At 45.8% G+C, this 18,550-nt stretch overlaps 1 protein-coding gene across 15 annotated transcripts in view; it reads right to left on the bottom strand.

Moving 5' to 3' along the window:
• FAM120B (family with sequence similarity 120 member B) overlaps nt 1–18,550 on the bottom strand; it is an 85,372-nt gene that overhangs the window by 16,360 nt on the left and 50,462 nt on the right. For 11 of the 15 annotated variants that reach the window (XM_073219915.1, XM_073219916.1, XM_073219919.1 and 8 more), the window contains 2 exons: nt 15,371–15,463; nt 11,412–11,460 (listed from right to left, as the gene is read on the bottom strand). In XM_073219915.1, the coding sequence (XP_073076016.1) occupies nt 11,412–11,460; nt 15,371–15,463 (142 nt within the window). Of the gene's footprint in view, nt 1–1,567; nt 2,374–3,320; nt 6,634–11,411; nt 11,461–15,370; nt 15,464–18,550 lie in introns of those variants that run through there. The other 4 variants (XM_037020883.2, XM_037020882.2, XM_017658237.3 and 1 more) reach the window with 4 other exon arrangements.

The following is an 18,550-nucleotide window of genomic DNA, read 5'->3' as shown; positions in this document are numbered from 1 at the left end:
GTTTTCTTCTGTTTCTGATTTCTAACTTCATCCCACTGTGATCAGAGAAGATTCTTTGTATGATAGCTTTCTAAATCTACTGTGACTTGTTTTGTGGCCCAGCAATGGGCCACAAATGTCCCATTCTGGACAATGTCCCATGTGCACTGGAGAACGTGTATGCTACTGTTCGATGGAGCTTGCTATATCTCTTTTTAGATGTAGTTGGTTTTTCACGTTGTTCAAGTCCTTCATTTTTCCCCCTTATCTTCTGTCTGGTTGTTCTTTTATTAAAAGTGAAGGACTGTCTCTATTATTGTCGAACTATTTCTCCCTTCAATTCTGTCGAATTTTTGTTTCATATATTCAGAGGGTCTGTTATTTGGTGAGCAAATGCTCATCACTGTTGTATCTGCCTGCTGTATGGAGACTTTTATAAATATATAGTGTCTCTTGTAAACCTCACTGATGTAAAGACTACTCTGTCTGATATAAAGCCATCTCAGCTCTTTGGTTACTATTTGCTTGGAATATCTTCTTCCATCCTTTCACTTTCAACCTCCTCATTTCTTTGGCTCTAAGGTGAATCTCTCATACACAACACATAGTTGGGTTTTTTAAAATAATCTGTCCCTCCGTTCTTCCAATCTCTGTCATTTGGCTGGAGAGATGAACACATTTAACTTTAAAGTAATAGCTTACAAGGAGGGACTGCTGCTGTTTGCTGTTCCTTTTCTACATGCTGCAGAGACTCTCACCCCTCAACAGTTCCTCCATTACTGCCTTTTCTGATTAGCTGACTTTCTGGAGTGACACATTTTGATTCTCTTCTCCTTTCTCCTGAACAAACATTCCAAAGGTATCATCTTTTTGGTTACCATTGGAATTACATCAACTATTCTTCAGTTTTAACAACCTAAATGGAATTTATACCAACTTAACTTCAATAGTATAAAAAACTCTGCTCTTATACAGTTACATCCTCCTCTTCTGTTACTGACATCACACATTACATCTTTACACACTTTATGCCCAGTAACAGAGATGAAAATTTGAATTTTTATGTGTTTGTCTTTCAAGTCATGTAGAGAATAAAAAGTAGTTATAAACCAAAATTACAATCTACTAGCTTCAAAACTGCCCAAGTCAAACAACAAATGCTGGCAAGGATGCAGATAAAGGGGAACCCTCCGACACGGCTGGTGGGAATGTAAACCAGTTCAACCATTGTGGAAAGCAGTATGGAGGTTCCTCAAAAAGCTCAAAACAGAAATACCATTTGACCCAGGAATTCCACTCCTAGGAATTTACCCTAAGAATGCAGGAGCCCAGTTTGAAAAAGACATATGCATCCCTATGTTTACCACAGCACTATTTACAATAGCCAATAAATGGAAGCAACCTAAGTGTCCATCAGTAGATGAATGGATAAAGAAGAGGTGGTACATATACACAATGGAATATTATTCAGTCATAAGAAGAAAACAAATCCTACCATTTGCAACAACACGGATGGAGCTAGAGGGTATTATGCTCAGTGAAATAAGCCACGTGGAGAAAGACAAGTACCAAATGATTTCACTCATATGTGGAGTATAAGAACAAAGCAAAAACTGAAGGAACAAAACAGCAGCAGAATCACAGAACCCAAGAATGGACTAACAGTTGCCAATGGGAAAGGGACTGGGCAGGAGGGGTGGGAAGGGAGGGATAAGGGGAAAATGGGGCATTACGATTAGCACGCATAATGTAGTGGGGGGACACAGGGAAGGCAGTATATACAGAGAAGACAAGTAATGCTTCTATAGCATCTTACTATGCTGATGGATAATGAGTGTAATGGGATATGTGGGGAGGACTTGATAATAGGGGGAGTCTAGTAACCATAATGTTGTTCAAATAATTGTACATTAACCATACCAAAATGAAAAGACAAAAACAATGTGCCCCAGTATTTCTCCTCACTGGAGTATTTTTCTTCAGAAGGCTTGTGCCCCACTTCAGCCTGCAGGACTCTCTTCAGCACTTCTTGCAGGGCAGGTTTCGTGTGACAAACTCCTTCAGCTTCTGCCTTTCTGGGAATGTTTTAATTTCTCCCTTATCTTTGAAGGAGACTTTAGCCAGATACAGGATTCTTGGTTGAGTTTTTTTTTTTCAGTACTTTGTATACGTCAACCCATTGCCTCTGGCCTCCAACATTTCTGATGAAAAGCTGGTGATAAGCTCTCTGAGGGTCCTTCTTGCCGGTAAGTCACCTCTCCTTTGATGCTTTTGAGTCTCTTTGCTTTTGGCCCTTGGTAGTCTGATCAGAATGTGTCTCAGGGTGGGCTGGGTTCATCCCCATCAGAGTTTGCTGAGCGTCCTGGGTTCGTAGGATCAGGTCTTGTGTTGAATCTGGAAAGTTTCCAGACATCGTGATCTCGAATGTCCTTCCCACTCCTCCCACCCCCAGCCTGGGGCCCTGCAGCATTGTCTGCTTGGCGTTGTGCCCTGCGGGTCCTTGCGGCTCTCCTCTCATGCCCTGCGAGTCCCTGCGGCTCTCCTCTCGTGCCCTGCGGGTCCCTGCGGCTCTCCTCTCATTCCCTCTGGGTCCCTGAGGCTCTCCTCTCATGCCCTGCGGGTCCCTGCGGCTCTCCTCTCGTGCCCTGCGGGTCCCTGCGGCTCTCCTCTCATTCCCTCTGGGTCCCTGCGGCTCTCCTCTCGTTCCCTCTGGGTCCCTGAGGCTCTCCTCTCGTTCCCTCTGGGTCCCTGGGGCTCTCCTCTCATTCCCTCTGGGTCCCTGCGGCTCTCCTCTCGTGCCCTGCGGGTCCCTGAGGCTCTCCTCTCATTCCCTCTGGGTCCCTGGGGCTCTCCTCTCATTCCCTCTGGGTCCCTGCGGCTCTCCTCTCGTGCCCTGCGGGTCCCTGCGGCTCTCCTCTCGTTCCCTCTGGGTCCCTGCGGCTCTCCTCTCGTGCCCTGCGGGTCCCTGGGGCTCTCCTCTCATTCCCTCTGGGTCCCTGGGGCTCTCCTCTCGTGCCCTCTGGGTCCCTGCGGCTCTTCTCTCATATCCTCTGGGTCCCTGCGGCTCTCCTCTCGTGCCCTGCGGGTCCCTGAGGCTCTCCTCTCGTGCCCTGCGGGTCCCTGCGGGTCCCTGCGGCTCTCCTCTCGTGCCCTGCGGGTCCCTGCGGCTCTCCTCTCATTCCCTCTGGGTCCCTGGGGCTCTCCTCTCATTCCCTCTGGGTCCCTGCGGCTCTCCTCTCGTGCCCTGCGGGTCCCTGCGGCTCTCCTCTCATTCCCTCTGGGTCCCTGGGGCTCTCCTCTCATTCCCTCTGGGTCCCTGAGGCTCTCCTCTCATTCCCTCTGGGTCCCTGGGGCTCTCCTCTCATTCCCTCTGGGTCCCTGGGGCTCTCCTCTCATTCCCTCTGGGTCCCTGCGGCTCTCCTCTCGTTCCCTCTGGGTCCCTGCGGCTCTCCTCTCGTGCCCTGCAGGTCCCTGAGGCTCTCCTCTCGTTCCCTCTGGGTCCCTGCGGCTCTCCTCTCATGCCCTGCGGGTCCCTGCGGCTCTCCTCTCATGCCCTGCGGGTCCCTGTGGCTCTCCTCTCGTTCCCTCTGGGTCCCTGCGGCTCTCCTCTCGTGCCCTGCGGGTCCCTGCGGCTCTCCTCTAGTGCCCTCCGGGTCCCTGCAGCTCTCCTCTCGTGCCCTCCTCACTCTCCATTTGTTCGCTCTCAGGCTCAATGATGTCAGTTCTTCTATGTTCAAGGCGATTGATTCTTTCTTGAACCTGCCTCTGAACCCCGTTAGAGAATTCTTCATCTCAGCTACTGTACTTTTAAGCTCTCTTTTATAACCCTTATTTCTTTTATATCTCTTAATAGCCTCACTTTGTGTCCTCTTTGAGCATCTTTAAGATGGTCTCCTTAAAGTCCTACCTAGTAAGTGTAACATCTGGGCTTCCTCAGGAACAGTTTTTTTCTATTTGTTTTGTGCACTGAATGGGCCATGCTTTCCTATTTCTTTGACTACCCTGTTGTTATTTTGCTGACAACTGGACATTTGGATCTTAGATGGCTGAGACTCTGGAAATCAGATTCTCCCTGTCTTCTAGCATTTGTTGTTACTGTGTCTCTGTGCTGGGGACCAACTTGAGGGGAAGCTTGAGGTCTTCTCATGTCTTTTCTGAGCCTGTCGTTCCCTGAACATGTGCAGTAGTTTCCCAAATTCCCCTACATGTGTGGCTCATTTTCAGTGTCCTACTCCTTAGATGTCTGGTTCCCAAAGGATCAAAAAGGGAAAAAAAAGAAAAAAACACCATTGGTGCTGCTCCAGTAAATGCTCTGGAAGCCACTTCAACTACTGGGGATTGAAACAATGGTGGCAGGCACTCCAGTGAGCAAAACAGCGGTCACCACACAGAGGCCTGACTCCGGATAACAAGGTTCTCCCTGACCATCCTGGCTCCAGCAAGCTGCACCAGGAACACAGGCGCGGCTGTCTGCCATGGGCTGGGGGGTGGGCAAACACAAATGATGGGAACCAACCATGACTTTCCAGCCAAGCCTTCTCCTGGAAGCTGCAGGCCTTCAAACAGACTCCACAGTTCCAAAACAGCTCCATTGGACAGTTTCTGCCAATTCAAGTGTTGTCCAGGTGGAGATGGATTCCTGGTACTTCAGCCCTGACATCACACTCTTTACAAAATCTTTATTATTATTTCTAAAAGTAATTTTGATTTTGACTTTCTCAAATGTTTAGAATAGTGGACTGATTTCCAAGTGAAAAGACTTTTGTTTTTTATCTTTCTGTTGTTGATTTCTCAAGTTATTTTCTTGTGGACAGAAAATAGGGCTTGTGCGGTTTGTGCTTTTCACTGAATTGGTTGAGATTTACTTTGGAGTCTAGTACATGGTTAGATTTTTGAGCTATCCCTATGTATTTGAAAATAATATGGATAAAAGGGTATACATTATTCTGTACATTTATATTAGAACAAACTTGTTAATGGACTTATTCAGTGTATGTTACTGTTGGTCTAGTTCATCTGTTCATTTCTGAGAGTGATATATGTCAAGTATACTCCCTGTTACTGAGTCTATTTCTCCTTGTATTTGATTTATAATTCTGATTTATGACACCAGGTACATAAAAGGTATGTAGGCCTTCCTCTGTCTACCTACCTATCACCTACCTATATGTATGTATTTGTGTATCTATCACCAACTTAGCAGCTACGAATTATCTATGTCCTTCCAGTGTAGACCCCTATATTTTGCAAACCTGCATATACTTACATTTTTCTAAACATATTTGGATTTATTCAAAACCTATTCCCTCTCAAATGAAAATCTTTCTCAAAAAAAAAATAAGAAATGTAGTCTGCCTTTCGCACTCTTTTTAGCTTATTTTTCAAACACACCACTTTCCTTGTAATGATGTGGGATTTTAATCTTGAGGGTTTTTTTTTTGCTGGTTTGTTTGCATATTTATTTTTATAGTTAATTGCATACCAGCAATAATGATGCACTTTACTGATTTCTTTGTCCAGCACTATCTCTTACACCCCACACACTGCTGTTATTTTAATGCTCCTTTGGCTGAGCACAATCATTTTCTTTAGTAAAGGTACTGTGGGTCAAAATGTGCTAATTTCTGACAACATTTTAACTTTTCCTCTTAGCTAGATGCTAATTTGGCTGACTATAGAATTCTTGGTTCAAAATTATTTCTCTGTAAAGGAAGCAAATGAACGATGTGACTGATGGAGAGAGGAGGAGGCTACAGAGGTTCTCATGAGGTGGGAGGAATAAGCGCGGGAAGGACCTGGCTGATGGCTGATTGTGGAGGGGTTCTGGAGGGACGGTGCGGGGACTTTGGTTAGCAGATGAAGAGACTGCCATTAGCTAGGAACATGGTCAGTTCACCCATGAGTAGGCAAGAAAGTAGGTTATTACCTCTGTTATTATGAATTTGTCTATTTCTTCTGGTATTTGGTTATAAATGCGGCCATGGGAATGCACAGAAAACAAAATTGTTGTCTCTGACTGGGGATGGGAAGGAAGTGTTGAAGGCTAGCAGAGAGGGGAATGTGAACCACCTGGATAGTGGGAGAGAATGGAGAATGAGCTCTGGGCAGTACTGAGAGTTCACTGAGGTCAGTGAACATGAATTTAAGTTGGGACCAGTAGGATGACTGTGGATTACTCTCTGGCCACATCCCAAATGCAGAGGATGGATTTAACCTGGTTTGTGGTTTTACCACATAAATATGGTAAAATGAGAGAGGCAAAGCTATCAAGCATGTATACAAGAAAGTGACTTGGATTACTGATCACAGTAGATAAACAAGTAGGAGAGGACAGGTAAGAAGCAATGTGAGGACCAGGAAAGGGAGGTTGGACAGGCGGATGGGGTCCTAATCTGACCAAAGGATCGCTCAGATTCTAGGGGCAGTGAGCCATGTGGCTGGAGAAAAAGTGTTTGAAACTGAAGATATGGAAGAGCTGAACTACTGGGAATGAGGTGGCTGATGTGGAAGACAAGCTCATTGGGACGGGAGGCCAAGGAGCTGGTGTCAAGAATGGGAAGCCCATCTACAGGCTGCTGAGGTCGCCACGGGTCGTCACAGGAGCCATGTTGGGCCGGGAGCTGAGTCTGAAGAACAGGAGGGCAGGTGGCAGGGCTGAATGACATGAGATTTAAAGTTAGTTGTTTTTAAGGAGAAAGAAAATGGTCTGCACAGGAGAATGTATCTGCCAAATATGGCCACAGCAGTATTTCTGGTCTCCTATGTTCTGCCAGAACCTCACTCCTCCCCACCATCAGGAGGAAAGTCTGCTTCATCTCCACGCTAATTTGGACAGGCCCCTTTTTGGCCGCCTCAATGAACAGAATATGGCAGAAAAGCTGACATGTGACTTATGAGGCTACGTTCAAAAAAGTGACATGGCTTCTGCCTGGTTCTTTACCTCTTGGGAAAAAGTGCACACTAGCCCTCATGGGCCAGTAGGGAGAAACGGAGGCCAGCCCAGCTGGACCTTTGGGTGAACAAGCCTTTGAATGCCTTCATCTCTTCTGGCTGAGGCCCTGGACACACTGGAACAGAGACAAGCTGTGGCTGCCCAAGCTCCTGGATCAGGGTGTGAGCACACTGAACAGTGTGTTACATACACCAAGTCTAGGGGTTTTATTTCTGGGCTTTCTGTTCTGTTCCACTGATCTGAGTCTATGTTTATGCCAATACCATATTGTTTTGATCACTTTAGCTTTGTAATATAATTTGAAATCGGGAACTGTGAAGTCTCCTGCTTTGTTCTTCCTTCTCAAGATTGCTTTGCCTATTTGAGGTATTTTGTGCTTTCAGAGAAATTTCAAGACTGTTTCTTCTATTTCTGTGAAAACTGCCATTGGAATTTTGATTGGTTGCACTGAGTCTGTCAATCACTTTGGGTTATATGGCCACTTTAACAATATTAATTATTCCAACTGATGAACATGGGATATCTTTCCATTTATTTATCATCTTCAATTTCTTTAATCATGTTTATATAGTTTTCAGCATACAGATCTTTCACCTCCTTGGTTAAGTTTAATTTCTAAGTATTATGTTCCTTTTAATGCTATTATAAACAGGATTTTCCTAATTTCTTTTTTTTTGTATAGTCAGTTGTTAAAATATAGAAATGAACTGGTTTTTCTATGTTGACTTTGTGTCTTGCAACTTTACTGAACTTATGTATTAATTCTAACAGTTTTTAGGACTTTCGATGTATGAGATTTATCATCTGTAAACAGACTTTACTTTCTCCTTTCCAATTTGGATGCCTTTTATTTCTTTTCTTGCCTAATTTCTCTGGCTAAAATTCCCATACTATGTTGAATATAAGTGATAAGAGTGGACACCCGTGTCTTGTTCCTGATCTTAGTTAGAAGGAAAGCTTTCAACCTTTCACCATTCTGTAGATGTTAAGTGTGGGCTTGTCCTATATGGCCTTTATTATGCTGAGGTACATTATTTCTGTATCTCATTTGTTGAGAATTTTTATCATGAAAGGATGTTAAATTTTGTAAATATGTAAATAAAATATTAACTGAACTTAAGGGAGAAACAGACAGCAATATAATAATAGTAGGGGACATCAGTAACTCATTTCCAGCAATGGGTAGATCATCCAAACAGCAAATCAGTAAAGAGACATGGACTTAAACAACACTTCAGACAGAGGGAACATTCTACCCAACAGCAGCAGAATAAACATTCTTCTCAAGTGTACACAAATATTCTCCAGGACAGATCATGTTATGCCACAAAATGAGTCTTATATATTTCAGAAGAATTAGATTATATCAAGTCTATTTTCTGATCACAACGATATGAAACTACAAATCATTAAGAAGAAAATTAGAAAATTCACAAATACGGAAATTAAACAACCACTACTGATCAACCAATGGGTCGACAAAGAACCAAAAAGGAAACCAGAGGGCATCTTGAGACAGACAGAGACAGGACCACACATACAAGTACTTAGGGGATGCCACGAAAGCGGTTCTAAGAGCAAAGTTTAGAGCAATTAGCACCTACATTAGGGAAAAAAGAAACATCTCAAATAGATAACTTAATAGATAACACCTCAAAGAACTAGACAAGAACAAACTAAGCCCAAAGCTAGCAGAAGAAAGGAAATAATAAAGACTAGAGCACAGATAATAGTAAAAAAGATTTTAAAACTTGGGTTTTAAAAAGATAAACAAAACTGGCAAACCTTTAGCTAGACTAACCAAGAGAAAGAGAGAGATGACATAAATAAATAGAGCTACAAACCATAGAACACCACAGCTCTACATAAATATACAGGGTAAGTGACCACTGTGAGTGATCACAGGCCAGAACAGGATGACCCAGAAGAGATGGTATCCTAGATTCATGTACCCTTCCAGGACTGAATAATGAGGAAAGAGAGAATCTGTACAGACAAACCAATGAGAAAGCAAATTGAATTGGTAATTGAAAACCTGTCAATAAACAAAAGCCCAGGACCAGTCTCACTAGGGAATTCTAGCAAACACTTAGAGAAGAATTAATGCTAACACCCCTCAAACTGTTCCAAAAAAGACTTTAAGAGAAGGAACACTTCCAAACTCATTTTATGTGGCCAGCATTAACCTGATACCAAAACCACACAAGGACACCATAAGGAAATCAAAGGTCCATATCCCTGGTGAACACTGATGCAAAAGTCTTCCACAAAATGCTAGCAAAACAAATTCAACAGCACATTACAAGGCTCATACACCATGATCAGTGGTACTTTTCTCTGGGTGCAAGGATGGTTCAACACAGAGCAGTAAACCTGATAAACCACATTAACAGTATGAAGATAAAAATCATGTGATCATTTCAACAGATGCAGAAAAAAGCATTTGACAAAATTCAATATTCTTTTTCTTAACAAAGATCCCAAAACACTGGATGGTGAGCAGTCTTCCAAATAAAAAAAGAAACGTGTAATTATGTTTAATTAGGAGTAAAAATATATTGTTTTATTTTCATTTTTAAATTAACATATGGAAATTTCATCAGAAGACTTGACTACAGGGGTAACCTATATACAATATCAAGATCATAAAAACTTCACTGCAGTGGCTTTTCAAATGTCATAAAGGTTATACTAACTCAATGCCCTACCTAAGCTTGCTAAGTGAACAAAAATATTTTATTGACAAGTTGGAACTTAGATATTATGAAGAGGGAAAACAATTTTCATGGAGATCTATGCTTTTAAGAGATAAGAAATTTATTTCAAAGCTATGCAAGTAAGTCACATAAAAATGAAACTGCTAGAAGCAGCACTAGTCTCAAATTAGCAGAAATGAAGAGGATGTTAATATTTAGACAGAAAACATTCATAAGTGAAATGAAAAAATCTATTTCTAAAAGTGGGAAATAAGATCTTTATAAGACCTGCATGAACAGTAGTTAGACATGCAAATGATCTTAAGAAGGAATTGCAGGACATGGTGAAAATACTTCAAATCTAAGAAAAATAAACATGAAAATATCTGGAGACTGTATCCCTTTTTTGGTAAATACTAGATGGAATTTTAAGGTAAGACAAAGCCAAGAGCCATGTGTACTTGAGCTGTCATTAGAGTGATTCATAAGGTGCGAGTACATACACTGGACCGTGAGCATATTTAGGGCTGCTCTGCTTTTAAAGACAGCAGCAAGTGGAAGGACGCGCCTTCTTGTGAACGAGAGGGAGCGTTTCTGAGAGTACTACAAAGGAACGCGGTCATCACAGCCAGCTCTCCAGGCTCAGGCAGATGGCTGCTAATGAAGGGCCTGCCTTCTGGCACCTACTGTCGATTTCTTTTCATTATCAATACCCCCAGACACTGAGCTCAGTACAGTTTGAAGCTTAAATTTTCAATTCTTAATTATGTGAAAAGTCTTCCATGGAAATGATTACTCTGAACTTGGACTCGTCTCAAATGCTTTTAAAACAAGGGCCCTTCAGTGCTCACGGATAACAGAGCAACAAACGCAACACTCTTCTGCGGCAGCATGCATGGGGCTCCCCGACTCTCAGCTACCGCCTCCTCCCCGCCCGCCTCCACAGGCTTCCTGCCTGAGGCCTGACGGGAAATTGCTGAGAGCGCAGGCCTGCCTTCACACGCGCTGCTCTAAGAAACTCTGAGCTAGAGCCTGGCAACAATAAAAGAAGGACAACAGGGCAGAAACAGACCCTTGAGTCACACACTGTCAGGATTCCTGGGTAGAGATCTCCCACCAGGAAGGCAAGAAAAAAGCTGTCACCTCTTCTCTGTGCAAACACTCGGAGGATGAAGAGAAGATACAGGTGAAACTTTACCTTTGGTTAGAATTTGTAACTACAAAGCAATCCCTCGGCATTATATAGCTATCAGACAACATGTCTGTAAAGACATACTATACTGATCTGGGAAACAACCTCACACTCTAGTGTTAAGTCGAAAACAAATCAGGATATAGTAAGATTCTAACTCATTAAAAAACTATCAATCATTCCTCACAGACATAAAGAAAGAGACTGGAAAGGAGATATAACATGACCGTTTGGGGCCACAATCAGGCACAATCTCTGAAAACAAGCCACCAACAGCTTTCCGTGCGATCTGGGGGAGAAGCCACAGAGAGGGCACTTCCCCCTCACTGGGCTGTCCGGGTGCCACTGGCTCCCTGTGGGTGAGGTGGGGCAGGGCTGCTTCCATTGCCTCGCTCTGAGGGCTGCTCCATGGGTTCACAGCCAGACTCTGCTTCTGTTTGCTCCATCCTTTTTCTGGAGGGAGCAAACCTACCTTGAAAACAAGCTTCCAAAGTCTGACACTTGATATGAAAGATTTATGTTATAAAGACAGACTTTTACGTCAATCTTTGGTAAAATTGATTTATTCTGAAGATGGCAGAGACAGACTTACCCGGATGATGAGTGTCTTCTCCACTGGTCAGGCTCATATTGTCTATTTCCTGCACCAAACAGATACAAAAATCAAAACAGAGAATTAAATTTCTGTAAAACTCAAATAGAAAAAAATGCACATTTCTAACAAGTATAAAAACAGCATTCTGCACATATGTGGAGGACACAATTTTGTCAGTTCTTCAGCTGTGCCCACATGGCATTAGATTTTTGTTGCATTATTACTCCATTAAAGCAGGAAGCAATTAACAAGAGGTAGGTGTGCTAGTGGAAGGAGCAGTATTGAAACTACCCTCTTTACTCATCCCAACCATCTGCACTCTATCTAGATGGTTACTGCCGCGAATGGCATCTCAAAGTGGAAGTGCACATGCAGATGGCTCATGGGATGTTTTGCCAAGTTTGGAAAAAAGTAATGCATGGCTACTTCTGCAGCTGAGCCAACACCGTCCCCTCCCAGCCTGCGGAGCAGCTGGCCACTTTCTGCCTTCCACTAGACAGGGAACATGGGCAGAGCATCAGAAGAGAACCATCAAACAAGCAAAAAAGGTGACCATTTTTCACATTTAAAGCTAAAACTTCCTACAAAATTTTCCACTTTCTGCTTGGCTGATGATGGCTGCTGGCCCAGCTGTGGAGTCTGCTGCTCACACCTCTCCCAGAAGTGTGAGGCTCCTGGGGCTCTGGCAGAGGGCTAGGGGGCAGGAGGTCACAGCATTGGCCAGATGAGGTTTCCAGGCTCCACCCGTGTTATTACAGATGAACAGAGCAGTTTTACAACAGCCCAGGCCTCCTATAGAATTACCACAGAGATGTGAAAATCTGAAGAGATCACAGGCAAATTTGTAGCTACTGACTGTGGGATTTAACACATCATTTCTCACCAACAGCAAGGAAGAGGTTAAAATGTTCTCACTTCAGCTGCCACATAGCATTTTAAAAGTTCCGAAAGCTTTGATGTTCACCACCTTCCTGAGGCCCTGTGGCCCAGGGTCCCGCACCCCTAGTTCACACATGTCAGGGAGCAAAATGCTTCCCAGGGAGGCTGGATTCCGGGCTCAGGAAGGCCTCACAGCTTTGTGATTCTAACATCTAGCTCTCCCTCCTGCCCAAATGGAAAGGGCTCACCTCCTGGAAGGCCAGGGGTCAGGCCCTAGGAAGCTTCCCAACGTTTGGCAGCAACTGAATACTCTCATTCTGAGGTATTTTTAATTTTTCACTAAATGCAAAGGATTTTACCACTTAACCCTGTCCTGGTAATAGTGACAACTTTCTATGTACACTAGTATCTCAAAAAAAGTACTAAAATAGGAAAGGTGGACAAAACTCAGCAAAGTATGCTGGCCAAGTAAAGGCAGGCATAATTTAACCACAGCAGTGAGAACTGAAGAAGCATGTTACATAACCTGGAAAAAGATGCCCCAACCCTGATAAAAGGTGTGTGTGAGAAACATCTTGCACACAAGCATCTGAAGTTACAGAACATGTGAGTACTGCCAGTGTCCCCACAAGAGGTGAAGCACAGCGACCCTCGTGCCCAGCTTTTCACTGTGTTGTCTGGGCTCTCGGTCCCTTCACCCCATTCCCAGGTACTAAATCTGACCCTAACTCAGCGCTCACCAACCACCTTGACTTTCCCCTTAACCTGAGGCTTCCCAGAGGTTTTCCAGCCCCAAGCCCTCCCAAACTACTGTCCCTGGGCTTTTCTGTTACTACTCATCATGGTCCTACCCCAGAACAGGATGGACTCCTCCGAGCCCCACATGTCCGGCTAGGGAATAGTTTGTAAGCAGTGTTTGGCCCTGCTGTGGAGGCTGTAGGTGTTCTTTCTTTTAAGAGGTTCTTCTTCTCTAGGGCTTGGGACCCATGTGACAAACATTCCTTAGAGTCCCAGAGATTTCTTGAAGTTGAAAGTGGTCATGTGGGCAGTAAGGGAATGCCCTGCCCCTGGAGGGAGAAACTGATTCTGTGCGGAGTTTACAACAGGCAGACCTGGGGGGTCTGGGGTTCGCTAGGTCTGGTCACTGGTAAGCGACGCAATGGGATGCAATATGGCGTCTGCCTGTCTGAACCCACCTGAGTGGCCTGCCTCTGCAGAAAATGAAAAAAAAAAAAGCGTACAAGGCTTATCCCAAAGAGGCTTCAACTTCAAGGACCTCCAGGTCCAACCACCCCCACCTCCACCCTGGCTGTGAGGTCCAGCATGTTCTCAATGGCATGTCCTCCTGCCCACCCACAGCAGTACTGTTCCACCAGGGAAAAGCAGAACCAAAGACCCAGAGAGCTGGGAGGGCAGAGACTACGGAGGCCGAGGTCCATGACGAGGCCAAGGAGCAAAGCTGGGGTGGCTGGGCCACACGGCCCGTTGACAGGTGCCCAGGAAGCGCTAGGCAGGCATGTTAGCGATTTGCCCATCGCAGGTGTGATGACACAGGCCCCAGGTGAGTGTGCTCCTCTACCTGCATGGCCATGGCCCCTCCCACCCAAGCCCGGCCTGACCTCAGCCCACAAACACCAATCTGACCAGGTCATTTTGCCTCTCCCAACTCCCTGGCCCTGTGGGGAGAAAGGGGACGAGTCCAAGCCCAAGGGGTGGGCAGCAAGCCACACGGAAGACCTTGATAGCAGGGAAGGGAAGGGCTGGGGTCCCGATGGGGCCGCCTGCTCCTCATGCAGAAGCATACAGCAGGTTTGAGGAGGGAGGACCCCAGAGGCCCACTGGGTCAAGCCATAGCTTCCCCTCACCTTGCCCACCTTCCTGGGCTGGGGCTGCATTCTGATTCTCCCGAAGTAGTGCTAAGGGGGTGTTTGCTGTCAGCCCACTGTGGCATAAATCCTCAGACAATTTAGCCAGCAATGAAGTGGAAACAACCCTCATGCTCAGACTAGACTGACTGCAAGGGAGGAATATCACTAAGCATGTCCAGCAGCTCCAGATGACGGCGGGTAGCACTGTCTGCGAGGCAGAGGCTGCAGGTCAAGCTGGTTCAAAGAATCGTCTGGAGCAACTGTAAATCTGCACATGTGTAGGCACTGCCAACACAGTAATCACAAACCTTGGTCTACATGGAACTATATGGGACACTCCCAACATCTGCTAAATATACAGATTCTACCAGAACAAGAGGAAAGTACTCAGCCCTTCACCAGGCCACATGCTGTCTTGACTCAGATGCCCATTGGCCACATCACAAGGCAACCTGCCATGGCTGCCTGGAGGGGCAAACCCAGGAGTGCCAGTTTGGGGAATGACAAAGACTTGCTGTGCTTTTAGGCAATAATTTAAGCAATTTGTGAAATCTCTATACATTTCAGAGATTGCAAAAGTAAAAAAAAAAAACAATTTAAGGTGTGTTTATATTTGGAAGGATAAAACTAGGTAATTTAAAAGTCTATCCAGTTCGGCTCTCAAAACTATAAGGAATTTGAGCTTAAACACGGATGTGAGGTTTTCTGTGTGTTTAAGGTGTAATTACTATGTACTAAATTCAGCTTTATGCAATAAAACCAAATTTCTGTATCATACACATAAAAGGAAGGGATTCATGTAATTCCCAGATCACACTGCAAGGCTCTTACATACATAAGCCACATCACAGAAAACATTAAAATGCTACTTTCGGTAGAATGCTACTTTTTGTACTATTTTTTTATTAGAAGGAGGTGTGCATGTAACTGCTACAAAAGCCTTTTCTGAGTAAATTACAAACATTTGGATCTTGAACAGATGAATGAATTGACAGAAAGTATATCAAGTAGCAAGGAGTAGAGAGAGACCAGCACCCCATGTGGAAACTACCTGCCTCTACTTGGCGAGGCAATGACATCACACCTATCGGCAAGCTCGTCTGCTACTGACTTGGAAATACACCACCTATGTCCAAAGGGATGCACAGGGGCCTCAAGCGGAAGTGCCACACTACAGAAGCGCTTGAGCAGCCACCACAGGCCTCTTACCTGGCCCCTGGTCTCTCCAGTGCTGTCCTTGGCCAGATCGGCTGTACCCCAAGCTCGTCCTATAGGAGCTGGATCCCTGTCGTCCCCATCTCCCTGTGGGGACACATGATTGCATGTTAGCATGACACATTATGTTAAAAGAGTATAGCAAAGTGTCAGTGGGTTGGCAGTTTTCAAGCTTCTGACTTCCTTAAATCCACAGGGAACCCATGAAAAACTCAGTTGGGGCCAGAGTGCCACAGAGGGGGTAGGTGGTGGGAGCTGAGGTCTGCATCACATGCATGCTCCTGGGAGTCTGCGTGGTGACAAAGGGGCAGGCAGAGGGACACTGGCCAAGGTGCTCAGAGCAGGCCCTCCAGTCTGCTCTGATGGCAGCTGCTGCCCTAGGGCGGTGGAGCTGGACACCAGGGCACATACTGGTGGCCCCCAGCAGGCTAGTGGCGAAGTGCCGAGGCAGCACTCAGAGCTCTGGGTGAGCAACGGTCCTGGGACTCGTAAGCCAGGCCAAGAAGTTGTCCCTCCCAGTGCCGAGCACACCTAGTCAACACCTGATTTTTACTATAAAATTTCCTCTTCTAAGTTCCTAAACCCTGACAGCTTCTACCATTTGTTTCTACTACAATTTAACACTAGAAAGTCTACCTAAGCCCATATTTAAGTGTGGTTTTTAAAAACATCTCGTTATTTCAAAATGCTCCATAGATTGCCTGGGCACCATGCCACAGGTATGCACTGGCACTCCAGACACAGGGTCTGCATGGTGGGCCCAGCCCTGCAGCCCTGCACCCTGTATGCCCTCCTCCCTGCCCGTAATACACAGGGCCAAGGTACAGCGGGGAGACCACGAGGCCTGCTGTGAGCAGGAGAGCATGCACGTGCCTTACCTGGCCACTCCCACACCGCCTGCCAGGGACAGCCACTGCACTGTGGCCAGCCTCATCTGGTGCCTGGGCAAGGCCTCCAACCTACCTCACTTCCACCTCCCTATACTGGCAGAGTCATTTTCCCAGAAGCGTATTTCTGATGACGTAAGATCAAAACCTTAAAAAGCTCCCCAATTTTCTGTGGATAAAAAGTCAAGACTTTCTGGCCTCCCAGGTCAGGCCCCTTCCCTGCGTTTCCTTTTCCCATTAGACTTGCTCAAATCTAAGCTCCAGTTGTCTTTCGGAGACACAAGGGAGCCTTCCTACTGCAGCTGGAGCTCTCTCCTTCCACTAAAACTGCACTGCACCTTGTCCAGCACCACTTTCTGCCCGAGAACTCCCACGGTCCTCACACCAGGGACAGCTTCCCTTCTTGAGTCACCACCTGGAGTACAGGTCAAGCCCAAACTGCACTTGCCATCACACACCTGTGTTCTCCCCTCAGCTGCCCGCTGGGCTGGAACTTGGGGCACAGAGGTGCTGCTGGGCTCTCCTCCTGGCTACAGGTGAGTGACAGAGGGCAAGTGGCCCAGGCTCTGGGCAGCTGGGGTCCATAGCGGTCAGCCTGGTGCAGGTGTAAGAGCACAGGGAGTGGTCAGCTTCCAGCAGCCTGGCTGGGTGGCCTGTGTGGCTGCCAGAGGCCAAGGACTAGACCCTGGCCACATCCCTTCAGCCCTTCTCCAGGTGGAGTCACGGGAAGAGTGTGACTCGGAGCACTAGGGCACAGGGCTGGGGCTCTAGCCCAGGGCTACCAAACCTGCTCAGCATTGGGCGACTCACATGGTATCAACCATTTTCCTTCTGCAAAATGAGGGGAGTGACCCATAGAATCTCAAGTTGTATTTGGGAGGAAAATGATTACTTTGAGGACAAAAACAGGAACAGTTTCAAAATCATATAAACTGGGACATCATTTCTGTTGAAACAGTTTCCCTCATGAACCTGGAATAATGGGGCAAGACTGATAATTGTGCCCATTGTATGCACATGCATCATTAGAAAATAACCAAACACGGCTTCCCACGTGGAGTGCGAGTGGCTGCACAGCCCCGCAAACACAAATGCAGGCCCACCGGGTCATTCTTCGGGCTTTAAAACAAAACTTGACCATGTGCAGACCTCCTAAGCCTCAGGCCTACCCCCCGAAGAGCAGAGCAAGATGAGGCCCTCAAATCCTAGGGACAGTGGAGTGCTTACAACGGCGTGCTTCAGGCCATCCACGACACCATGCCACCTTGCTAGGGATGGGAGCCCTGGTGCTGCACTGACAGGGCATGTGGCTAGAGGGACAGGCTGACAACTGCTCAGGGAACAGACGATGTAGGAAGAGTGCTGCATACTTATTTTGCAAGGAATAAACTTTGGGATTCCACCTGTGTACAGCTAGGGGAAAGCTAAAGGGTGGAGGGAAGGACAGAGCAAGGAGGGACTGTGTGGCCTGGGGGCTCCTGCCAGAGGCCCCTCTGCTACCCTGCTCTCCTTTGGTCAAATCCCACATGTGGCACTGATGGGGTGTGGCACGTCCCAGTGGTGTACTGACTTTGTGACACAAAGCCTCTCAGAATGAAATTTGCAAGGCTGATGCCAAGCAGAATGAAGACAGTCTGGCAGACAGGAAGGTGGGGTGAGTTATCTCGTCCATCAAGAAAAATAATGGGGCTGTTATTGTCACAGGTACAAGGCTAACCAAACAAGGATGTGAAATAACTAAAATAAATTCATCAACAAAGAAAGCTAATTAGTAAGATGTGCAGCCTTACTGCTAAACAAAGAAGTATCCATTCAGTGAGATACACTTTTTCATCTACTAAATTAGTTAAGAAAACAAACTTTTAGGTGATGCCAAGGGTGCCAGGAGACAGAAACTCTCCCTCACTGCATGCAGGTGAGAGTACGAGGTCGTAGGAGGCTTTGAGAAACAAGTTGGTGACATTTACCTAAATGTCAACTACATCTTGACCAGTAATTCTGAAAACGATGGCAGTGTATTTTAAGGAAACGATGCACATAAAAGCATTATGCATAATGATAAAAAACAAGCAACTTCAGAGCTCGAAGTAAGAGAACTATAAGGTGGTCAGGACAGGGGTCCTGCAGCCACTGGGGAAAAAGGGGAGTCTCTCCGTGATTACAGCTGCTTCTTAGTCCAGATCTTCGTGTAAAAGTAGGACCCAGGATTGCCGAGTGTAATTAGTCAGATAAAAGTGCAGGAGAGTAGACAGAAAAGCATTATATGTCAACACTGGTTATCTTTAGG

Source organism: Manis javanica, chromosome 13, assembly GCF_040802235.1.
Source record: "Manis javanica isolate MJ-LG chromosome 13, MJ_LKY, whole genome shotgun sequence".
NCBI lineage: Eukaryota > Metazoa > Chordata > Mammalia > Pholidota > Manidae > Manis > Manis javanica.
The sequence above is the reverse complement of the archived record's forward strand: the minus strand, read 5'-3'. Positions and strand labels throughout refer to the sequence as shown.